We start from the raw sequence: 18,348 nt of genomic DNA, 5'->3' as shown, positions 1-18,348 counted from the left end.
TATTAACCTGTCTGGCAATGAAGGAGTTAATGGAGCTCAGAATCAGCTGCACTTAGATCAGAGCCGAGGTCCATGGATCAAGTCCATAAAGTGCAGCTGTGCCAGCAGAGCAGCTTCCATCAGAGGGTCAGGATCATGGCGGACATGGATGATCAGTTGCCGCTCCTGGAAAAGTGGAAACAAAAGATTAAGACAACTAACCTCTATGTGCGCTGCGGGCTGGCTGAGTTTTTAGGGACTTTTATATTAATTGTAAGTAAGGCGCTATGTTTTATTCCCTATATTTCTGCTGCTGTGGAACCTCTTTCCAGAGGATGTAAAATGGAGCGCACTATATACTACTCTCTATATAGGTGTGTGGCGGCTCAGGGGCTCAGTATAGCTAAAGTATAGCAATTCCCTTTCAAAAACTAATATTTGTTTTTTCTTTCTTTAGCTATTTGGCTGCGGTTCTGTGGCTCAGATGGAGCTGAGTGGTTTCGCCAAAGGTCAATTTCTAAGCGTCAATATGGCGTTCGGTTTTGCTGTCAGTGCCGGCGCCTATGTCTGTGCTGGAATCTCAGGTGAGAAGTTTACCAGGGAATGGTGTATTCTCATGGGTATATACACAATTTTACTTTCTTTTTTTGTATGCATAGAATATCTATATAAAAAGTTCAGCTGCACTCCCTATTCTGCTGGTGCAGTCACTGTGTACATACATGCGCATGCACATGCGTTGCGTTTTTTCAGAACGCAGCATGTTGCTACAATGAGCAAAACACGCAGGAACACCGCAGGTGACCTGCCAGTGACCTCAGGTGCATTTTTGGTCAGGATTTTACCTGCATAAAATCCTGACCAAAGCCTGAAGCAAACCTGAACGTGGACACATACCCTTACACTCCAGAGCTGCACTCACTATTCTGCTGGAGCATTCACTGTGTACATACATTACATTACTGATCCTGAGTTACATCCTGTATTATACCCCAGAGCTGCACTCCCTATTCTGCTGGTGCAGTCACTGTGTACATACATTACTGATCCTGAGTTACATCCTGTATTATACTTCAGAGCTGCACTCACTATTCTGCTGGTGCAGTCACTGTGTACATACATTACATTACATTACTGATCCTGAGTTACATCCTGTATTATACCCCAGAGCTGCACTCACTATTCTGCTGGTGCAGTCACTGTGTACATACATTACATTACTGATCCTGAGTTACATCCTGTATTATACCCCAGAGCTGCACTCACTATTCTGCTGGTGCAGTCACTGTGTACATACATTACTGATCCTGAGTTATATCCTGTATTATACTCCAGAGCTGCACTCACTATTCTGCTAGTGTATTGGTGTACGTGTATTAGGTTAATGGAAAGTAATGTCTGTCACACTCCAGGCGCCCATCTCAATCCGGCTGTGTCGTTCTCCATGTTCCTCATAAAGAAGACCACCTGGCAGCTGATGCTCGTCTACTTCCTGGCACAATTCCTCGGCTCTTTTATTGGCGCATGCCTGGTATTTGGTTTGTATTTTGGTAAGAAATCATTTGTGCATTATAATAGCAGACCGCAGAAGTTAATGGGTACAGTGCAGTACTTGCCACCTGTGGAGGGGTTTCAGGGGGAGCTGTACACATGATGGCTGTCTTTTACAAGCGTTTCCACCTGACATATTGGTCTCTCAGAAGGTGGAAATCCTGGGATGCCACATTTGAGACCCTTCTATGCTAAAGGATTGCGCAAAGCAAAAATTGCAATTATAAACAGGATAACACAAGGAAAACAAAGCGCACAGTCCCTGCAATACAGATAAAAAATGTTGAGTCCCAGATTATCGTTCCCATCCTGATTCTTGTCTTTTACTGGTGCAATCATCTAGATGCCCTTCATGTGTACAGCGGCGGCAACTGGACGGTGTATGGACCACAGGCGACTGCAGGGATATTTGCGTCCTACCCGTCAGAACATCTGAGTGTAGTAAATGGACTCACGGATCAGGTAAAGTCTAATTCCTGCTGTTAGACTGGTAAAAAGTAATGGACTATAAACAGAAAAAAAAAAATTCTTTACGAGCTAAAGTATCTCTGATGTCTGCATCAAGCTGGAAAGGACATGGGGAGGAGCATTGTGAGATCAGTCAGCTGCTCTTAGCCAATCAGTATCACTGGGACCACTACCAGGAAGCTGATTGGCTGTGAACTGCTGACATGCCCCTTCTTCCAATGCTCCTCCCTCAAGTCCTTTCTAGATTGATTCAGGCAGAGTACAGTGTTTTTTTGTGGCAGGGGCCTACAAGAGGAAATGTAGAGTGAAAATATTGTGCAGCAAGAATAGCATTTGTGAAACTAAGGTTCGAACTATACGGCCGGAAACTTATCCAGACTTAACAATTGTTATATTGATGAGATGACTGCTCCTCCAGGACAAAGACCACCCCTAACTTTATATTTTTTATTTTTAAAATAAAAAAAAAATACTTTTTTGTGTTTTGTCCCAGGTGATCGCCACCGCTGCCTTAATGATTTGCCTTCTAGCCATTATTGATGAAAATAATAATGCAGCTCCCCGGGGTCTACAGCCGTTTGTGATTGGTCTGATAGTCCTGCTCGTTGGCCTTTCTATGGGATTCAACTGTGGATACCCCATTAATCCAGCCCGGGACCTGGCCCCCCGAATCTTCACAGCATGTGTCGGCTGGGGCCTAGAAGTCTTCCGGTAACTAGAGCATGTTTTCTTCTGTTTATTTCGCTTACCTATGAGTTATATATGGGAAAGCAGGTGTATCTTGTAGTTGAACAATTGTCTGTTCATAGAATTCTAACATTTCTGCAAACTTCAGAGCTGAAATCTTCCAGCATCCTCAGCTGGCTCAAGACTTTTCACAAACTTGAGTTCTTAAACTTAAAAGTAACCTGGGGTTGGTCTGGTCTGATGGTATGTCTTTGTTTTCTAGGGCTGGAGGTCACTGGTGGTGGGTACCCGTAGTGGGCCCCATGATCGGTGGGGTCATTGGGACGTTTCTTTATGAACTGCTCATTGGAATTCATCACGCACCGAACCGGCACAAGGTGGACCGTGAAGACAATGGAGAGTGCGATCCTTCTGAACTCCAGATGATTGAATTAATGGGATAGGCCGTATGTGGTCAGCTGAAGACTAAAAATTTTAATGGCCGCCTTTGTTTTTGTTTAACTGGTTACTCTTGCTGCTCCCTACCATCTACTCGCCCTGTAATGGTGGGGAGGACTACTGGATGCCACTATTCGGATCAGATCGTCTTTCATTTTCAAGTGCCTCTGAAACATGAGACTTGGAATCTGAGATTTTTCTTTCTACCAAGTTTTTATAAATTGTTTTCTTGTATAGACTGAACCATGTATAAATCACAGCCAATCAGTGACTGATGCAGTGGGCCATGGGAACCAGATGACCTCTCATTTTCAAGGGCCTCTGAAACATGAGATTTGGTTTTTGTGGGCAGCTGTTGCATTTTTTAAAAAAATTTGGGTTTTATAAGGGATTTTATTTTTAACTTGTTTTTTGAATAAAATTATTTCAGGATTGGCATTGGGACTTTTTTTTACAAGATTATTATCTTTATTTAAAGATGAGACCGATAAAATGTTTTTTGTTTTTTTTTTCTTTATGATCAGTTCTCCAAAGATGTTTCATTAGACTACTAATTCACTGTAATGTTCCTCTGATAACACCTTGAGACAACTGATAAGTTCATTAACCACAATCGGTGAATTCACAGTTCACCACCTTTTATTCGGACTCCCATGACAGCACCACGAGAGGGGATCTGCCCTTCCGGAACAGGAAACCTACAGATACAAAAGGGTGGCACCTCTCCCACGTATCAGTTGGTTTCCTGTTCCTATAGGGACTGGATCCTACAGAAGGCCCAGGCCGACTCGGGTAGCGAGGGGGTCTTCTACCTCGGCCGGTGCGGAGTTCCTGGAGGCATCACGGTGGTCCTGGCAGGGCTGCACGTCAGTGATGCTGGCAGCAGGGAGCGGTGGGACAGCAGTCTTTCTGTCTCCAGCCAGCGCCAGGTAAGTATGTGCCCCTCGCTGTGTTCCCAGGATGTGGGGATGTGATTCCGGGGGGCCGTCCGGGACACCGCTGTCTGTCCGGATGTCCCGCGCTGCTCTCGGCGCCGACAGGAAGCGCTGGGAGCTGCGGTGACGTCTAGGGGTGGGGTCGGGGGTGCCACGCATGCGCGGTGGCTCCAATATGGCGGTGCCCACCGGTAATGGCAAGGCAGGTCCTGCCTGTCACTTACTGGGGGGTGGCGAATCAGGGGGCAGCGCGGGGCAAATCTGCTGAACCGGAAGAGGGGGATATAAGCAGGCTCCAGGTCAGACCCTTGCTTCTGGCATTCAGCGTCAGGATGGAGAGTGACTATGTGCAGCAGGGCCTACTGCCGGAGGAGACTCGTCAGAAGCCCAAAGCCAAGGACCATGCCAGGAGAAGTGATGATTCCGGTCGTAAAAGCTCCTCCAAGCAAGGTTCGGACGCATTTTCAGAAAGGACCCCCCTTGTAATCCGGTATCTTTTTTTCTCTGCAGCCACTGGTAAGTGATCTACGAGAAAGTGCACTCAGTGGCGCAGTCCCCCTCATATCATTTATTTTAGGGGAAGAAGTGTGTCGGTAAGGCTAAACACAAGGAGTGCGCCCTCTGTGGAGTCCCCTTACCAGATTCATGCCCGAAAAAATTGTGGCCCCTGTATCCAGCAGATGGTGAGGTCTCAGGGGAAGGGTGGAGTGGCACAAAGTCTAGGAAGACTACATTGCCTTACTATACTCCCTCAGGTAGCGGAAGAATTTTCCAATATGGTGCCAAGCCTGAAAGAAATGATTAGGGCAGAAATTAAGCAAAGTCTTAAGTCCCTATCTCAAGCCGTACCCTCAAAATCCAAAGGTTCCCGGGTCTCTGATTCTTCAGGGGATGATGATGGAGATGAAGGCTCCTACGGTTCAGGTTCCTCGACCTCCTCACCGGGAGAAGATTCGGGCCGCTTTTCTTTACCTCTTACATAGTTACATAGTTATTGAGGTTGAAGGAAGACTTTAAGTCCATCTAGTTCAACCCATAGCCTAACCTAACATGCCCTAACATGTTGATCCAGAGGAAGGCAAAAAAACCCCATGTGGCAAAGAGTAACTCCACCATGGGGAAAAAAATTCCTTCCCGACTCCACATACGGCAATCAGACTAGTTCCCTGGATCAACGCCTTATCAAGGAATCTAGTGTATATACCCTGTAATATTATACTTTTCCAGAAAGGTATCCAGTCCCCTCTTAAATTTAATTAATGAATCACTCATTACAACATCATACGGCAGAGAGTTCCATAGTCTCACTGCTCTTACAGTAAAGAATCCGCGTCTGTTATTATGCTTAAACCTTCTTTCCTCCAGACGTAGAGGATGCCCCCTTGTCCCTGTCTCAGGTCTATGATTAAAAAGATCATCAGAAAGGTCTTTGTACTGTCCCCTCATATATTTATACATTAAAATAAGATCACCCCTTAGTCTTCGTTTTTCCAAACTAAATAGCCCCAAGTGTAATAACCTATCTTGGTATGGCAGACCCCCCAGTCCTCTAATAACCTTGGTCGCTCTTCTCTGCACCCGCTCTAGTTCAGCTATGTCTTTCTTATACACCGGAGACCAGAACTGTGCACAGTATTCTAAGTGTGGTCGAACTAGTGACTTGTATAGAGGTAAAATTATGTTCTCCTCATGAGCATCAATGCCTCTTTTAATACATCCCATTATTTTATTTGCCTTTGTAGCAGCTGCCTGACACTGGCCACTGAATATGAGTCTGTCATCCACCCATACACCCAGGTCTTTTTCATTGATGGTTTTGCCCAGAGTTTTAGAATTAAGCACATAGTTATACATCTTATTACTTCTACCCAAGTGCATGACCTTACATTTATCCCCATTAAAGCTCATTTGCCATTTATCAGCCCAAGCTTCTAGTTTACATAAATCATCCTGTAATATAAAATTGTCCTCCCCTGTATTGATTACCCTACAGAGTTTAGTGTCATCAGCAAATATTGAAATTCTACTCTGAATGCCCCCTACAAGGTCATTAATAAATATGTTAAAAAGAAGAGGGCCCAATACTGACCCCTGTGGTACCCCACTGCTAACCGCGACCCAGTCCGAGTGTGCTCCATTAATAACCACCCTTTGTTTCCTATCCCTGAGCCAGCTCTCAACCCACTTACACATATTTTCCCCTATCCCCATTACTCTCATTTTATGTATCAACCTTTTGTGTGGCACCGTATCAAAAGCTTTGGAAAAGTCCATATACACTACGTCCACTGGGTTCCCTTGGTCCAGTCCGGAACTTACCTCTTCATAGAAGCTGATCAAATTAGTCTGACATGAGCGGTCCCTAGTAAACCCGTGCTGATACTGGGTCATGAGGTTATTCCTCTTCAGATACTCCAGTATAGCATCCCTTAGAATGCCCTCCAGGATTTTACCCACAGTAGAGGTTAAACTTACTGGCCTATAATTACCGAGTTCAGTTTTTGCCCCTTTTTTGAATATTGGCACCACATTTGCTATACGCCAGTCCTGTGGTACAGACCCTGTTATTATGGACTCTTTAAAGATTAAAAATAATGGTCTATCAATGACTGTACTTAGTTCCTGCAGTACTCGGGGGTGTATCCCATCCGGGCCCGGAGATTTGTCAATTTTAGTGATTTTTAGACGCCGCTGTACTTCCTGCTGGGTTAAGCAGGTGACATTTAATGGGGAATTTTTATCACTAGTCATATTGGCTGCCATGGGATTTTCTTTTGTAAATACTGATGAAAAAAAGTCATTTAGCAGATTGGCTTTTTCCTCATCCTCATCCACCATTTCACCCAGACTATTTTTAAGGGGGCCAACACTGTCATTTTTTAGTTTCTTACTATTTATGTAGTTAAAGAATATTTTGGGGTTATTTTTGCTCTCTAGCAATGAGTCTCTCTGTCTCAATCTTTGCTGCCTTGATTTGCTTTTTACAGAATTTATTTAATTTTCTGTATTTATTTAATGCCTCATCACTACCTACTTCCTTTAATTCTCTAAATGCTTTCTTTTTGTTCCTTATTGCGCCCCTAACAGCTCTATTTAGCCATATTGGTTTCCTCCTATTTCTAGTATGTTTATTCCCATACGGTATATACTGTGCACAGGTCCTATCCAGGATGCTAATAAACGTCTCCCATTTTCTTTGTGTATTTTTATGTCTCAGGATATCGTCCCAGTTAATTGCACCAAGATCCTCTCTCATCCGTTGGAAATTTGCCCTCCTGAAGTTTAGTGTCCTTGTCACCCCCCTACTACCCATCTTATTAAAGGTTACATGAAAACTTATTATTTTGTGATCACTATTCCCCAAGTGACCCCCAACCCTTATATTTGATATGCGGTCTGGCCTGTTGGTTAATATTAGATCTAGCAGTGCCCCCCTCCTTGTTGGGTCCTGAACCAGCTGTGAAAGGTAATTGTCTCTCATAGTTGTCAAAAACCGATTACCTTTGCTGGAACTGCAGGTTTCTGTTCCCCAATCTATTTCAGGGTAGTTGAAGTCCCCCATAATAATGACTTCTCCTTGAGTCGCAGCTTCATCTATTTGCTTTACGAGGATATTCTCCATTGCTTCCATTATTTTTGGAGATTTATAACAAACCCCTATCAGTAATTTATTATTTTTTCCCCCTCCCCTTATCTCCACCCACAGGGACTCCACATTTTCATTAAATTCACCTATATTATCACGCAGGATGGGTTTTAAGGAAGATTTTACATATAGACACACCCCTCCCCCTCGCTTATCCGTACGGTCATTTCTGAACAGGCTATAGCCCTGCAAGTTAACAGCCCAGTCATGGCTCTCATCCAGCCACGTCTCAGATATCCCCACCATGTCATAATTATGCTCCAACAACATTAGTTCTAATTCGTCCATTTTGTTGGCGAGGCTTCTGGCATTAGTATACATGCACTTGATGTTACTCTCTGTACCTCTATTCTTTCTTAAATTAATAACTGTTCTAACCCCACCCCCCATGCCACCGCCACCCCCAACTTCCTTATTTGTGCCCAGCTCTCTATCTGCACTATCTTCCCCTCCTATAAAATGAATACCCTCCCCCCCCAATCCCTAGTTTAAACACTCCTCCAACCTTCTAACCATTTTCTCCCCCAGCACAGCTGCCCCTTCCCCATTGAGGTGCAGCCCGTCCCTAGCGTAGAGCCTGTAGCCCACTGAGAAGTCGGCCCAGTTCTGCAGGAACCCAAACCCCTCCTTCCTACACCAATTCTTGAGCCACTTATTAACCTCCCTAATCTCCCGTTGCCTCTCTGGCGTGGCACGTGGTACAGGCAGTATTTCGGAAAATACCACGTTGGAGGTCCTTGCTTTCAGCTTGCAGCCTAATTCCCTGAAATCATCTTTAAGGACCTTCCACCTACCTCTAACTTTGTCATTTGTGCCAATGTGCACCATGACTGCTGGGTCCTCACCAGCCCCTCCCAGTAATCTGTCCACCCGATCAGCGATGTGTCGGACTCGAGCGCCAGGTAGGCAGCACACCGTCCGACGATCCCTGTCTTTGTGACAGATTGCCCTATCTGTTCCCCTAATAATTGAGTCCCCCACTACCAGCACCTGTCTGGCCTGCCCTGCTCTCCTATTTCCCTCCTTACTGGAGCAGTCACTCCTCCGGCTTTCAGAGGACATGCCTGGCTGCAGCAGTGCTACCCCTGTACTGGCACCCCCCTCATCTGCCAACTTAGCAAACTTATTGGGGTGTGCCAGATCAGGACTAGCCTCCCTGGCACTCTTCCCTCTACCCCGCCTTCTATCTGTCACCCAGCTAACTGCCACACTGTCCTGCTGCTCCATCCTACCATCTTGATAGAGTTGTCAAGTCAGTCAGGGGAACAATGGGCATTGCAGATCCCAAGCCGCAGTTATCCAAGGAAGAGATGATGTTCAGTGGACTGGATCAGAAAAGAAGTAGGTCTTTTCCATTAAATGAGAAAATTCAGGAACTTATTGTTAAAGAATGGAAGAAGCCTGAGAAGAAAGGTTCCCTGCCACCAGCTCTAAAGCGTAGGCATCCTTTTGACGATCCGGCAGTAAATACTTGGGACAAGGCCCCTAAACTAGATGCAGCGGTGGCCAAAGTCTCAAAACAAGCTTCGCTGCCTTTTGAAGATTTGGGATCTCTTAAGGATCCAGTTGACAGGAAGGCAGATTCCTTCCTGAAGGGAGCTTGGGAAATGGTGGCTGGTTCCTTAAGGCCAGCAGTAGCATCTACCTGTACAGCAAGATCAATGATGGTCTGGCTGGACCAGTTGGAATCCCAGTTAAAGGAATGTGCTTCTAGAGATGTTATGTTAAATGCTCTACCAGTCATCCAGGAGGCCACTGCCTTCTTATCAGATGCTTCTGTCGACTCAGTGAAGATGGCGGCTAGAGCGGCAGGTCTATCTAATGCTGCGAGAAGAGCCCTATGGTTGAAATGCTGGTCAGGGGACATTCAGGCGAGATCAAAGCTCTGCGCCATTCCATGCAAAGGAAGAGTATTTATTCGGTCCAGCATTGGATGAATTACTAGAGAATGCTGGCGATGATAAGCAGAAGTTCCCTAATCTATACACGTCTTATCGTCGTCCCTTCAACAAGAAAAGATTTGGTCGGGGAAGAAAACGTACATTTTCACCCACTAGGGACCGATTTAGAGGGGAAGAAAGGCGTAGAAGAGGTACGGGATTTATGTTCCGTCGTTCCTCGAGGGAAAGGAAGAAGCCAGACCAATGACTAGAGTTTCTGGTAGGGGGGAGGTTGTTGGCCTTTTCTGCAGTATGGTCAGAAGTCACGAATAGTAACTGGGTGCGATGCGTTATATCTCAGGGACTCAAACTTGAGTTTAATCATATCCCAGGTTATAGCTTTAAACTTACTCCCCTGCGTGCTTCTCCTATTGAACAGTCGGCATTAGAATCGGAAGTCAAATCTTTATGTCTAAAAAATGTACTGACAGAAATCCCAGATTCTGTTAGAGGTAGAGGATTTTACTCTCCTGTTTCTTATCCAGAAACACGATAAAACTTTTAGGACCATTATAAATCTTAGGTCCCTTAATAGTTTTTTGGTCAAACATACCTTTAAAATGGAATCCATTAATTCAACAATAAAGATGCTGTTTAAAGACTGTTTCATGGTAGTAGTGGATTTAAAAGATGCTTACTATCATGTACCTATTCATACGGATTTCCAACAATTCTTAACCCCTTAAGCCCCGAGGGTGGTTTGCACGTTAATGACTGGGCCAATTTTTACAATTCTGACCACTGTCCCTTTATGAGGTTATAACTCTGGAACGCTTCAACGGATCTTGGCGATTCTGACATTTTCTCGTGACATATTGTACTTCATGATAGTGGTAAAATTTATTTGATATTACCTGCGTTTATTTGTGAAAAAAATGGCAATTTGGCAAAAATTTTGAAAATTTCGCAATTTTCCAACTTTGAATTTTTATGCCATTAAATCACAGATATATGTGTCACACAAAATACTTAATAAGTAACATTTCCCACATGTCTACTTTACATCAGCACAATTTTGGAACCAACATTTTTTTTTGTTAGGGAGTTATAAGGGTTAAAAGTTGATTAGCAATTTCTCATTTTTACAACACCGTTTTTTTTAGGGACCACATCTCATTTGAAGTCATTTTGATGGGTCTATATGATAGAAAATACCCAAGTGTGACACCATTCTAAAAGCTGCACCCCTCAAGGTGCACAAAACCACATTCAAGAAGTTTATTAACCCTTCAGGTGTTTCACAGGAATTTTTGGAATGTTTAAATAAAAATGAACATTTAGCTTTTTTTCACACACAATTTATTTCAGCTCCAATTTGTCTTATTTTACCAAGGGTAACGGGAGAAAATGGACCCCAGACGTTGTTGTACAATTTGTCCTGAGTACGCTGATACCCCATATGTGGGGGTAAACCACTGTTTGGGCGCATAGCAGAGCTCGGAAGGGAAGGAGCGCCATTTTACTTTTCAAAGCAAAATTGACTGGAATTAAGATGAGACGCCATGTAATGTTTGGAGAGCCCCTGATGTGCCTAAACATTGAAATCCCCCACAAGTGACACCATTTTGGAAAGTAGACCCCTTAAGGAACTTATCTAGATGTGTGGTGAGCACTTTGACCCAACAAGTGCTTCACAGAAGTTTATAATGCAGAGCCGTAAAAATAAAAAATCATATTTTTTCACAAAAATGATCTTTTTGCCCCCAATTTTTTATTTTCCCAAGGGTAGGAGGAGAAATTGGACCCCAAAAGTTGTTGTACAATTTGTCCTGAGTACGCTGATACCCCATATGTGGGGGTAAACGACTGTTTAGGTGCATGGCAGAGCTCGGAAGGGAAGGAGCGCCGTTTGACTTTTCAATGCAAAATTGACTGGAATTGAGATGGGACACCATGTCGCCTTTGGAGAGCCCCTGGTGTGTCTAAACATTAAAACCCCCCACAAGTGACACCATTTTGTAAAGTAGACCCCCTAAGGAACTTATCTAGATGTGTTTTGAGAGATTTGAACCCCCTAGTGTTTCACTACAGTTTATAACGCAGAGCCGTGAAAATAAAAAAAATTTTTTTTTCACAAAAATGATTTATTAGCCCCCAGTTTTATATTTTCCCAAGGGTAACAGGAGAAATTGGACCCTAAAAGTTGTTGTCCAATTTGTTCTGAGTACGCTGATACCCCGTATGTGGGGGGGAACCACTGTTTGGGCACATGGCAGAGCTTGGAAGGGAAGGAGCGCCATTTGGAATGCAGACTTAGATGGATTGGTCTGCAGGCGTCACGTTGCATTTGCAGAGCCCCTGATGTACCCAAACAGTACAAACCCCCCATAAGTGACCCCATATTGGAAACTAGACCTCCCAAGGAACTTATCTAGATGTGTTGTGAGAACTTTGAACCCCCAAGTGTTTCACTACAGTTTACAACGCAGAGCCGTGAAAATAAAAAATCTTTTTTTCCCACAAAAATGATTTTTAGCCCCCCAAATTTTTATTTTCCCAAGGATAACAAGAGAACTTGGACCCCAAACGTTGTTGTCCAATTTGTCCTGAGTACGCTGATACCCCATATGTTGGGGTAAACCCCTGTTTGGGCGCACGGAAGAACTCGGAAGGGAAGCAGCACTGTTTTACTTTTTCAACGCAGAATTGGCTGGAATTGAGATCGGACGCCATGTCGCATTTGGAGAGCCCCTGATGTGCCTGGACAGTGGAAACTCCCCAATTCTACCTGAAATCCTAATCCAAACACACCCCTAACCCCAACCGTAAATGTAATCCAAACCCTAACCCTAACTTTAGCCCCAGCCCTAATCCTAATGGGAAAATGGAAATAAATACATTTTTTTTAATTTTATTGTTTTTCCCTAACTAAGGGGGTGATGAAGGGGGGTTTGATTTACTTTTATAACTTTTTTTTATATCGGATTTTTATGATTGGCAGCCGTCACACACTAAAAGACGCTTTGTATAGCAAAAAAGTTTTTGCGTCTCCACATTTTGAGACCTATAATTTTTCCATATTTTGGTCCATATAGTCATGTGCGGGACGAGTTGACGTTTTTATTGGTAACATTTTCGGGCACATGACATTTTTTGATCGCTTTTTCCGATTTTTGTGAGGCAGAATGACCAAAAACCAGCTATTCATGAATTTCTTTTGGGGGAGGCATTTATACCGTTCCACGTTTGGTAAAATGGATAAAGCAGTTTTATTCTTCGGGTCAGTGCGATTACAGCGATATCTCATTTATATCATTTTTTTATGTTTTGGCGCTTTTATACGATAAAAGCTATTTTTATAGAAAAAATAATTATTTTGGCATCGCTTTATTCTGAGGACTATAACTTTTTTATTTTTTTGCTTATGATGCTGGCTGGCGGCTTGTTTTTTGCGGGACAAGATGACGTTTTCAGCGGTACCATGGTTATTTATATCCATCTTTTTGATCGCGTGTTATTCCACTTTTTGTTCAGCGGTATGATAATAAAGTGTTTTTTGGCTCGTATTTTTTTTTTTTCTTACGGTGTTCACTGAAGGGGTTAACTAGTGGGACAGTTTTATAGGTGGGGTCGTTACGGACGCGGCGATACTAAATATGTGTACTTTTATTGTGTTTTTTTTTATTTAGATAAAGAAATGTATTTATGGGAATAATATATTTTTTTTTTTCTTTATTTAGGAATTTTTTTTTTTTTACACATGTGGAATTTTTTTTTTTTTACTTTGTTCCAGGGGGGGACATCACAGATCGCTGATCTGACAGTTTGCATAGCACTCTATCAGATCAGCGATCTGACTGACAGCGCTGCAGGCTTACCAGCGCCTGCTGTGGACCCGGAAGTACTCCCTGCAGTACCCGGATGCAGCCCCGCGGCCATTTTGGATCCGGGGTCTGCAGGGAGGAGACGCTCGGTACAAGGTGAGTACATCGCCTTATACCGATCGTCTCAGGGAAGCACGCAGGGAGCCCCCTCCCCTCTCCTGGCACATAGTGTCGGATGTCAGCTGCGATAGTCAGCTGACACCCGGCCGCGATCGCCCGCGCTCCCTCCGTGAGCGCGGCCGATCGCATATGACGTACTATCCCGTCACTGGGAATTAAGTCTCAGGTCACCTTGACGGGATAGTATGTCATATGGGATTAAGGGGTTAAGGGTGGCGGTTTGTATGGGGGAAATAGTTCGCCACTTTCAATATACGGCACTTCCCTTTGGGTTATCGGCTGCCCCCAGAGTGTTTACAAAAATAGTTGCGGAGGTTATGGCACATTTACGAGAATCCAATATTCTCATTGTCCCATACTTAGATGACTTTCTCATAGTGGGGAATTTAGCGGATCATTGCCTATCACTATGGGAGGTGGCTAGGAGAAAACTAGAACATCTAGGCTGGATAATAAATTATGCTAAATCCCGGTTACAGCCCCTAAAAGTTCAAAAGTTCCTAGGTCTGCTGTTGGATTCAGATACCCAGCAGTGCTGTCTTCCCCCGGATAAGTCAATGCAGATTCAGCATCTGGTGTTAAAAGCAATTGATAAACCCAACATGACCCTTAGACAGGCCATGTCCCTTTTAGGGTCCCTGACATCTTGTATTCCGGCTGTCATGTGGGCTCAGCTTCACATTAGACCTCTTCAAAAAGATGTTTTGAGGAATGATAGGGCTGTAGGAGGGTCCTTAGATGAAAAAATAACATTTAACCCATTAACCCTTAGGTTGCTCAGATGGTGGCTAGACAAGGATAAATTAGCCATAGGTGTTCCTTGGGTAGTAGACATAACTCGAGTGATAACCACGGATGCTAGCCCCTCGGGGTGGGGAGCTCACATGGGTGACATCGTGGTTCAGGGACAATGGGACTCCCTTACAACGGCTTCATCCAACCAAAGGGAGTTAATGGCCATTGAATTATCGGTTAAAAAACTCCTCATATACCTACAGGGTCACCACGCCAGGATCCTTTCGGACAACCAGGTGTCGGTGGCCTATATAAACCATCAAGGTGGGACACGTTCCGAGGCTCTGATGCAGGTAGCAGATCGCCTTTTCCAGACAGCAGAGACACATTTTCTATCTTTAACTGCGCTCCACATCAGAGGAAAAGAAAATATAAAGGCAGACTTTCTCAGCAGCAATACCCTAAGGCAAGGCGAATGGTCTTTAAACAGGGACATCTTCAATCTGATTGTCCGCAAATGGGGTCAACCAGAGGTAGACCTCTTTGCCACCAAATACAACAGAAAAGTGAGAAAATTTTGTTCCTTGAATCCCAGGGAGAATCCTCTGGCAGTGGACGCCTTCCTGATAAAATGGGATTTTCAGTTGGCCTACGCTTTCCCGCCATTGAACCTGTTGCCTCTAGTGGTGAGGAAAATCAGGGAGGATGGGGCAAAAGTTATACTGATTGCCCCATTCTGGCCCAGGAGGACCTGGTTCGTATGGCTCAGGACAATGTCGGTGGACGATCCTTGGGTGCTTCCAGACATTCCGGACTTGCTTTGTCAAGGTCCGATCAGCCATCCACAAGTGAAGGGACTCCATTTAACGGCATGGAGTTTGAGCGGTCATTGTTAAAGGACAGAGGCTTCTCCCCGAATTTAGTAGATACTCTTCTTAAGAGTAGGAAGCACGTTACAACTAAGATCTACTCTAGAACTTGGAAAAAGTTCCTAACCATATCAGACTTTGATATAAAAAAGGGCTTGCCAATACGCCAAATTCTAGAATTTTTACAGAAGGGATTGGAATTAAATCTTTCCACGAGTACACTAAAAGTACAAATCTCAGCCCTGGGAGACCTATTTTCTTGTAATATTGCCAACAATTATTGGGTTTCGAGGTTTATTAAGGCCGTGGGTAGAGCTAGGCCCATACATAAGAGTATGTCGGTTCCGTGGGATCTTAATCTAGTCCTTTCATCTTTGACAAAAGAGCCCTTCGAACCCCTACAATCAGCCTCAATAAAACTACTATCCCTCAAAACAGCTTTTCTGGTAGCGATAACATCTGCACGTAGGGTAGGAGATATACAAGCTCTTTTCAGGCTTCCCCCTTATACTGAATTTTTGCAGGACAGAGTAATCCTCAGGCCGGACCCAGCTTACTTGCCGAAAGTAGCATCGCATTTCCACAGGGCTCAGGAAATAGTTCTACCATCATTTCTCCCTAATCCTTCTAACTCTAAAGAGTTAGAAGGATCATACCTAAGGTTCATACCTTAGATATCAGAAGATGTCTTCTGCATTATATCTCAGTCACTGATACTTGGAAAAAAGATAATGCACTATTCCTATCCTTTCAGGGTCCTAGGAAAGGGTATAGGGTATCGAAATACACACTAGCTAGATGAATTAGGGAGGCTATCTCTCTGGCTTATACAGCAGGTGGGGGTCTGGCTCCGCAGAATCTGAGGGCGCATTCCACCCGGGCAATGGCATCATCCTGGGAGGAGAGATCTGGAGTATCAATCGAACAGATATGTAAGGCGGCCACATGGTCTTCCCCTTCCACCTTTTTCAAACACTATCGGTTGGACTTGGGGTACTCCTCAGATCTCACCTTCGGGTTAAGGGTGCTGCAGGCTATAGTCCCTCCCTAAGGTAGCTTACATCTCTGTAAATCTCTCGTGGTGCTGTCATGGGTGTCCGAATAAAGCATTAAGCTACTTACTGGTAGCAGCGTTTTTCGGAGGCCCATGACAGCACCCTTAGTTCCCTCCCTATTCACATTGGGGGTTGCACCTCTTTAAATAATTATAAGAGATAATATTAATAATATAGTTTTTTCACGTGTGATATCTGGTGGGCTAATTATATATGAGTTGACATGATTATGTGTGTATATATATATATATATATATATATATATATATATATATATATATATATATACACACCGTATATACTCGAGTATAAGCCGAGATTTTCAGCCCAAATTTTTGGGCTGAAAGTGCCCCTCTCGGCTTATACTCGAGTCACGGTCTGTGGCAGGGTCGGCGGGTGAGGGGGAGAGGGCGCTGAGGCATACTTACCTAGTCCCGGCGATCCTGGCGCTCCCCCTGCCCGTCACACTGTCTTCGGGTGCCGCAGCTCTTCCCTTGCACAGCGGTCACGTGGGACCGCTCATTAAACTTATGAATATGGACTCCACTCCCATAGGGGTGGAGCCGCATATTCATTTCTCTAATCAGCGGTGCCGGTGACCGCTGATAGAGGAAGAGGCTGCGGCACCCAGAGACCAGCTGTCCGGGGGAAGGAGCAGGACGCCGGGAGCAGGTAAGTATCGCATATTTACCTGTCCACGATCCACACGCCGGGCGCCGCTCCATCTTCCCGGCGTCTCTCCGCACTGACTGTTCAGGTCAGAGGGCGCAATGACGCATATAGTGTACGCGCCGCCCTCTGCCTGATCAGTCAGTGCGGAGAGACGCCGGGACCGGACACTGGGGAGCTGCAAGCAAGAGAGGTGAGTATGTGTTTTGTTTTTTTTATTGCAGCAGCAGCGTTATATATGGCACAGATTTATGTGGAGCATCTATGAGGCCAAACTGAACGCTGCAGAGCATTCCATATGGGGCAGCTTTATAATGAGCATCTATGGGGCCAAACTGAACGGTGCAGAGCATATATGGCACAGCTTTATAAGGAGCATCTATGGGGCCAAACTGAACGGTGCAGAGCATATATGGCACAGCTTTATAAGGAGCATCTATGGGGCCAAACTGAACGGTGCAGAGCATATAGGGAACAGATTTATAATGAGCATCTATGGGGCCAAACTGAACGGTGCAGAGCATATAGGGCACAGCTATATAAGGAGCATCTATGGGGCCAAACTGAACGGTGCAGAGCATATATGGCACAGCTTTATAATGAGCATCTATGGGGCCATAATGAACAGTGCAGAGCATATATGGCACAGCTTTATAATGAGCATCTATAGGGCCATAATGAACGGTGCAGAGCATTGTATATGGGGCACAGCTTTATATGGAGCATCTATGGGGCCATAATGAACGGTGCAGAGCATTCTATATGGCACAGCTATATATGGATAATATATGGGGCAATAATCAATGGTATGGAGCATTATATATGGCACAGCTTTATATGGAGCATCTATGGGGCAATAATGAATGGTATGGAGCATCTATTTTCATTTTTGAAATTCACCGGTAGCTGCGGCATTTTCCACCCTAGGCTTATACTCGAGTCAATAAGTTTTCCCAGTTTTTTGTGGCAAAATTAGGGGGGTCGGCTTATACTCGGGTCGGCTTATACTCGAGTATATACGGTATACAGTGGGGCAAAAAAGTATTTAGTCAGTCAGCAATAGTGCAAGTTCCACCACTTAAAAAGATGAGAGGCGTCTGTAATTTACATCATAGGTAGACCTCAACTATGGGAGACAAACTGAGAAAAAAAAATCCAGAAAATCACATTGTCTGTTTTTTTATCATTTTATTTGCATTTTATGGTGGAAAATAAGTATTTGGTCAGAAACAAAATTTCATCTCAATACTTTGTAATATATCCTTTGTTGGCAATGACAGAGGTCAAACGTTTTCTGTAAGTCTTCACAAGGTTGCCACACACTGTTGTTGGTATTTTGGCCCATTCCTCCATGCAGATCTCCTCTAGAGCAGTGATGTTTTTGGCTTTTCGCTTGGCAACACGGACTTTCAACTCCCTCCAAAGGTTTTCT

The 18,348-nt window shown here is 44.3% G+C and overlaps 1 protein-coding gene across 1 annotated transcript; it reads left to right on the top strand.

Moving 5' to 3' along the window:
- Positions 1 to 3,559, top strand: LOC143815014 (aquaporin-3-like). Its single transcript, XM_077293793.1, has 6 exons — positions 1 to 252; positions 437 to 563; positions 1,392 to 1,529; positions 1,874 to 1,992; positions 2,492 to 2,709; positions 2,948 to 3,559. Exons 1-6 carry the CDS (start codon positions 73 to 75, stop codon positions 3,126 to 3,128), a joined length of 963 nt encoding a protein of 320 aa, XP_077149908.1. The 5' UTR covers positions 1 to 72; the 3' UTR covers positions 3,129 to 3,559.
- The last annotated feature ends 14,789 nt before the right edge of the window (positions 3,560 to 18,348 follow it).

Source organism: Ranitomeya variabilis, chromosome 3, assembly GCF_051348905.1.
Source record: "Ranitomeya variabilis isolate aRanVar5 chromosome 3, aRanVar5.hap1, whole genome shotgun sequence".
Lineage (NCBI taxonomy): Eukaryota > Metazoa > Chordata > Amphibia > Anura > Dendrobatidae > Ranitomeya > Ranitomeya variabilis.
This window is presented reverse-complemented; position numbering and strand designations above follow the sequence as displayed.

Bases quoted from the DNA above. Each gene is read 5' to 3' on its own strand.
- LOC143815014 (XM_077293793.1), top strand. From the start codon at position 73: ATGGATCAAGTCCATAAAGTGCAGCTGTGCCAGCAGAGCAGCTTCCAT. The intron at 253-436 runs GTAAGTAAGGCG...TTCTTTCTTTAG, and splicing joins TAGGGACTTTTATATTAATT to CTATTTGGCTGCGGTTCTGT. The intron at 564-1,391 runs GTGAGAAGTTTA...GTCACACTCCAG, and splicing joins TGTCTGTGCTGGAATCTCAG to GCGCCCATCTCAATCCGGCT.